Here is a 6732-nt window from a genome sequence, read left to right on the forward strand (position 1 = left end):
GTACTAACTGGAGGCTAAAAAGAATAAAAGGGAGAGATTTCATTAAAAGTGGAAACATTACTGAAAGTAAAATAAAATGTTTTGGAATAAAATATACAAGGGTCTGGTAAGCATATTATACATTAAGGCAAAAATCCAATTTCTTACTAAGAGAGTGTAAAATAGAAAAGCATGATCTAATGAAGTCTTAAATAAGGATTCTAACAAGCATTCCTAGATAAAAATCATACTGTTTCTTTTTCCAATTTGCCTTTTTATTCCTGACAGACTCCAGGTATAGTCAAATGAAAACTTGTACTTCTTAACTGGCTTAAAAACTGTGTACTTTCACTATTAAAAAAAAAAAAAACTGTAATTAGGAAAAAAATTAAAAACCTCTGTTAATCCAAGACTGAGCAGAAAAACATTGTATTAAGAGCTACAAATCAAGTCCCCTTGAAAGATATAATTAGGGGCACCTAGTGGCTCAGTTGGTTAAGTGTCTGCCTTTGGCTCAGGTCATGATCCCAGGGTCGTGGGGAAGAAATCTGCTTTGGGCTCCCTGCTCAGTGGGGAGCTTGCTTCTCCCTCTCCTTCTCCCCCTGTCTGTGCCTGTGCTCTCCCTCTTTCTGCCTAATAAATAAAATCTTTAAGAAAAGGAAAGATATGATAAGACAGTATTTTAAAGTTATAAACCATATCAACAACAGAAATAGGGTGGTGAAAATAGGCTGAGTGAGGTGTAAATGAAATATTTACCAGCCCCCACAAACCTAAAGACACATTTGTTTAAATATGTTAAAGATAAGAACATTTCACTTCTGTAAAAACTTGCATAGCAAAACATCTAGAAGTATTTTATGAATACATCTATTACTTGTGTTGCTTCCCTTACTTTCATGCTGCTCTCATTTCGATCATTCAGCAGCAAACCTAAGCATAAAGTGATTTCTTAAAGCAAAGGAGACTTTTTTCTGGTGGGCACAAGAACAGAAGGAAGGAGGCACACTCAAAAAGTGATACAATGGAGTTTAATTCGCAGCTTTGTTTCCAATATCTAAAGCCCATTTATGGCAAATAAATATGGATAAAATCACTGTTGACAATCCTTTTAAATCGCCCACAACATATGGCATCCTTTGGCTTCCTGCACATAACTCTGAACTCTCTGAATCCTATGTTTACTTATGCATAAATGTGTACACAATTTTCTGGGCATTCAAACCACTGTGCCTCTTAAAATAACCCTCAGATCTCTTAAGTCAATAGGAGTTTAGGGGAAAGTTCTAAAATGTTCCTACTTGCCTGCTCATTTACTCCTGTTTTATTATTAAACCTCAATAGCTTCAATACCTGTTAACAGATTGAGATTCCTTGCTGTTAAAGTGGAGTAGAGAAGGTAGAGAAGCATATGTTAGGGGTTGGGGTTGGGATAGGTACTACAGTCAGAGGCAAATTAAATGCACATAAAATGCTACGTCATTGTAGCTCCAACTCAGGAATTATTCTGTAAAGAGGGTGGCTTACTGAATCACTACTAGAAGGGAAGGGACTGTCTATAGTCCTGTTGGTTCTCTTCACAGCAAAAATCTCTTCATGAATCTGAAGCAGTTCATTAACTTGGGGAACACAGAACAGTTTGTTCAGAGCTGATTCTCACGAACTGTATTAAGTTATTAATATGTTAATATAAATCCAAAGACATGTTAAGAAGATACAAAAAATATGTACATGTAGTAAGAATAAGCAAAGTAAGAATATCTGCAAATTCCACCAAAGGATGGTTGGGGTGATGGTCCGAGCAAGGAACCACTGGAATGGGGTCCATCCTTACCCTTCACTGGATTCTCCATTCTCCACCCTGGTTCAGGGTCAGCATCACCAATATTTAAGATGCTGTGATTTTAATTTGCCAGAACAAATCTAAAGCACAGTGGTAGCAAAAATAAGTGAAAAACTCTGGCTTAATAAATTAGATCACAAAGTCTTTAAGCGGGCATAGACAAAACTAAGTGCAATTAATTTAAGACAGCATTATGGATTAACAGGTAAATAGTAACAGGAATTGGGAGGTGGACAAGAAAACTAGAGTGCACATTAAGTATTAATGGTAAGAAGGAATCCTAACAAGGTGTCAGTAAAATGCGATGGATCTGGTACCTTTCTTATAGTATATAGTTTTACTTGACAAAATTAAAAAAAAAAGAAAGAAAGAAAGAAAAGACTCACCTATCTAGAAGAAACATTTGCTTTCTAATCCTTTTAAGAAGTAGATTTAATAATAAATAACATTCAGGAAATTATCTTTATGTCAATTTTTTTAATGTTTAAAATAACAAATGTCATTAAAAAGCAAGGCCTATCTCCACTTATTTTTTTTCCTCAAAGATTCCATTTATTTATCTGACAGAGAGAGAGAGATCACAAGTAGGCAGAGAGGCAGGCAGAGAGAGATGGGGAAGCAGGCTCCCTGCTGAGCAGAAAGCCCGACGACGCGGGGCTCCATCCCAGGACCCCGAGATCATAACCGGAGCCGAAGGCAGAAGCTTAACTGACTACGTCACCCAGGTGCCCCTCCACTTATTTTTGAATAAAACTGATGACATAACCAAGAGAAATTTAAATTTTTCAGCTCTTGACATTTCAAAGTTCTCTTTTATATACAAAAACATGAATATTTTAATCTAGCACAATAGTCACCAAATAATGACATACATGAATTTTTGAGGAAGGCTGTCTGATGATTCTAATTTACTTGCAAAACCTCCTGGTTTCCCCTAATAAACTGTAACAGATCCAAAGATTCAACCCTGGAGGTAAACTATTTACTACCTTCTATTGCACTAAATGTGCCGGTCTAGAGCCTTGAGGAATGCCCTTTGATTTTTAAGGTTTTTTAAACTACTCTATATAAACCACTTGATGACATATAGCTACAGAGTGTCTTTTTCCTACTCGGAATACTCAGATACTTGTCACTTTTCCGGAATGAAGCACTGAGAGCCATCCTCTCATTTATTACCTGTAAATCCCTGTTACTGTCTAACTGTCTCCACCTTGCAGACCCTCAGCAAGATGAACGAGGAAGGTCAATTTCTTTCCTTCTCGGCTCAGACATAAAATCACAATTGATTTATTATTGCAAAACATGTAATTGGTTATCACTAGTTTCTGATACTCAATGAAAGACTAACATAAGGAATACAAAGATACGGGGCAATTTTTTTCTTTTTCACAAGTCCACAGAAGTTTTCACTGTTACTTCCGACAAAAACAAAATTGGTAAGTGAAGTAAATCACTGTAGGAAAAAAACTGGCCTACTAGGAAGATTAAAGCAGCTAACAATTATGAAAATACTTGGTAAGCCACAGAGCAGTATGAACGTGGAATATAAGCCCCACAAGGGCAGAGACAGTCATCTGTTTTGTGCACTGACTGTCCCAGTGGCCTAGGACCAAGCCTGACACATGGGAGATAGTTGATATGCATTTGCTGCATGAATGAAATATGTGGTATAATTAAAAATGGGTAACAAAGATAATGAAGCAGAAATTGCACACAGGGGCAGAAATCCTTTAGTTAAATGGTTCTGTAGCTCACCAACACACCAATAAAAAGAACTCTGGGCTTTTTTCATTCGACATTTGGGTTGGTACGCCCAACGAGTTAAGGTTGAAAAAAAAAAAAAAGCGAGTAGTCAATATGCTGAAATGATTAAAGATCACATTTTTTGGTCCACTCCAAAGTAAGTGTCTGAAGGATCAGAAGCAGTCATTTGCTGACATTTCAGAAAAAAATATAAAGAAATCCTGTTATCTTTCCAAAAATGATAGTTCTCTCTCCTCTATATTCTCTACAGAACATCAATCATTATGTCATCAGTCAGCTAATTTTCAGGTGATAGTAACCTTGTCAGTACTCATTATAACTTCATAATTCTACAGTAGAAAAGAATTCCCACAACATTCGGTAGGACAAAAATCTGTCACTTAAATAAAACTAGGGCAATGTTCAGAAAACTACATTCTGTGTCAAATTACAAAGATAAATGAATGTAAATGCTGGTTTTAAGCAGCATATTTGTAGGAACAAATAGAGAAAGTTTTAATTTTCTTAAGATACTTCTCTAGATTCAAAAATTAAATGCACGCCTTTATTTTTTTTTAAATAAACAGTTATTTGTTCAAATGAAACCCAGGAGAATATCATATCTTCAATGAGAACTAAGTAAAATATTGGGAAAATATATGCTTAAACTATATTAGAACACCTAAAAAAGAAATATAAATTCTTGTTCTCTTATTCTAAAAAGCATTTTTGCATTTTGACACTTTAATAAGTGTGCAAGAATGATTATATCCTTGAAAATTTTTAAAAATGTAATTAGGAGTACCTTTACCCAATAATTGCAATATTTCTAATGAAACAGATACACAAAATTCTTTTCCAGTTATTGAAATATCTGTGCTTGATTTGCATTTGGTTTATTTAAATTTAATCTGTAAAATGCACAGAGGTGAAAATTAAGTAAATTTTAGCAGTTGAGTAGCCAATCATGATCAGGACCAATTTAAAAATCTTTAAAAATAACTTCAATGAAGTTGAACCACTAAAAGTTATGCAAATCACCAATCTTTTTGAAAATGTTATTTTTCATGACACAACACTATTTACTAACTCTTGCTTAGGTGAGCCGGCTATATACGTTTCTAATTTTCCAAATACTTTAGAAATAACAGAGTGGCCCAAATTTCCAGGGAACAAAAACCCTGCCTTTAACTGTATATTATTCATTTCCCAAGATGAAAAAAGTCTTCCTAAAGTTTAGGTTTTGCACTATATGAATAAGACCGATGCTCGTATAATTATATTTGTTCCATTCTGTTAGTAACCATTTCAAACTGAAAGACCAGGACAGGTTCTAAACATGTTAAATTCTATAAAGCCATTAGCAATAAATTTGATCCGGCAGTTTGCTGGGACAATGGAATCTGCTGAAAAAGCGTCTATTAGTCATTCTGGACAAACCCATCGGGATTAAAAGAATGAGTTAAGATCGTCTAAGGACGCAGCGAAAAAAAAAATTAATCCAATTGGACCTCAGCTTCTGAGTTTCTAAGAGACTTTTCCTTTTCTCACCGCCCCTCCATTCGCTTTAGCTAATATCTGACTAAGCCGTCCGCATCCTCTTCCCAATCATACCACTTGGATTTTATCCGAAAATGAAAACAAACCAAAACTGCCTTTCTCTGGGTAGGAAAATTCCTATTTATTGGTGAATTTCCTATTCCAGGTGCCAATTCAGTTGTTTCGGCTCACCACAAAGAAAAAGTCGGCCTCAATTTCCTTGCGCTTTAGTAATCCAAAATATTAAGAATGGAGAAAGTCAAAAGTTTGCGCAACTCTCCTTCCAAAGATCTTTGCGAGCGTTCCTGGACATCGCCAACAGTTTGAGAAGGAAAAGCCCCCAAAGCGGGCCTCGAGAACTTCTCCTTGCCAAAAAGTTCCCGGGGAGCTACTGTCGCGCGGCCTCCAGGACAGGAGACCGCGGGCAGAAAAGCTCAACTTGGTAAACCCCGTGAAACTGGTCCAGCGAGCCCAGAGATCTTGGGGACTGGGGCTGCCCTTTCCCGCTAACCCAATGAGGTGCATTCAGGGTTTCTCCGGAAAGGACTGAAAATCAAGGTCGCCCTACCACTTGTTGAAAGGAGACCGAGAGGAAGGGGGTGGCGTGGGATGGGGGAGGGGAGGTGTCGCAGTCAGTGGTGGTACCTTCTTCACCCACGAAGTAGTATCTCCGCTAAACCTCGAGACGCTCTAGAAGGTCCCAGGACAGAGCGGATTCCTGCGCGCTGGGGCCGGAACTCCCTTGGCGCAGGGCGCACCGCGGGGCGCCCGAATCCCGGTCCTTCCGTGCAGGAGGCGCCGGGCGCGGCTGGGGAGGGAAGAGCTAGCTCACCTGGGGCTGAAGGCTGGAAGGTACAGTCTCGGTCCGCCGGGGCCCGGCCCGGCAGCCTGGGGCCGTCCGCCGAGGGGCTGAGCACTTGAAAAGCCCAACGCGTTCCGCACGGCGCGCTGGAGGCGCTGACTTGTTCCGCCGCAGGGCACAGCTTGAGGGGAACGGGGCTGGCCGGCAGGGGCCGGACCTGCGCGCGGGCGGCTGTGGCGGCGGCGGCGACTAGAGCTGACGCGGGGCCGTGGTGCGTGGGTGGCTGCAGCCCGTGCGGCGGGGCGCCCCCAGCCCGCAGCAAGTTCTCGATCAGGAAACTCTTGCCCAGGTTGCCAAAGCCCGGCGCTGTGGGGAAGTTGAGGAGCGCGGAGGACGCTACCACGTCCCAGTACGCGCCGGCGTGGGCCGCCACGGCGCTGGGGAGCATAGTGCGGCCGCGGGCGCGCCCGCTTCTCGCTCCGCGCCCCGCACGGGGCCCGCGCCGCCGCCTCCGGTCGCAGCCTCCCGCAGAACTGGAGCGCGCTGAGCCCGGGAAGAAGGAGAGGGCACCGAGGACGCCGGCAGGCTTGGAACGATATTATTTATTTGGGTTGGGCGTTTTTTTTTTAAAGGATGGGAGGAGTGAGTGTGGGAGGGGGGAGCTGTGCGTGTCTCTGGCCCGCGGCGTAGGCTCTGGGGGCGCCGGCGGAGTCCCTCCCGCTCCCTAAACAGATCCGGACTTTTCTTTTTTTTCTCTAGAAGGCTGGAAGGTGTGTCTAGCCCATCCATTCATGTCACCCGGCCCACAAAGTGACAGACGCGG

The 6732-nt window shown here is 41.4% G+C and overlaps 1 protein-coding gene across 1 annotated transcript in view; it reads right to left on the minus strand.

Moving 5' to 3' along the window:
* Positions 1 to 6357, minus strand: part of LOC111158013 (developing brain homeobox 2) — a 31932-nt gene extending 25575 nt beyond the window's left edge. Inside the window, exon 1 of the mRNA XM_022519788.1 lies at positions 5940 to 6357. Within this exon, the coding sequence (XP_022375496.1) occupies positions 5940 to 6357 (418 nt within the window). The remainder of the gene's footprint in view (positions 1 to 5939) is intronic.
* Positions 6358 to 6732: the final 375 nt, after the last annotated feature.

The sequence above is a fragment of the Enhydra lutris genome, unplaced genomic scaffold (genome assembly GCF_002288905.1).
Source record: "Enhydra lutris kenyoni isolate GAN:26980312 unplaced genomic scaffold, ASM228890v2 scaffoldscaffold56, whole genome shotgun sequence".
Lineage (NCBI taxonomy): Eukaryota > Metazoa > Chordata > Mammalia > Carnivora > Mustelidae > Enhydra > Enhydra lutris.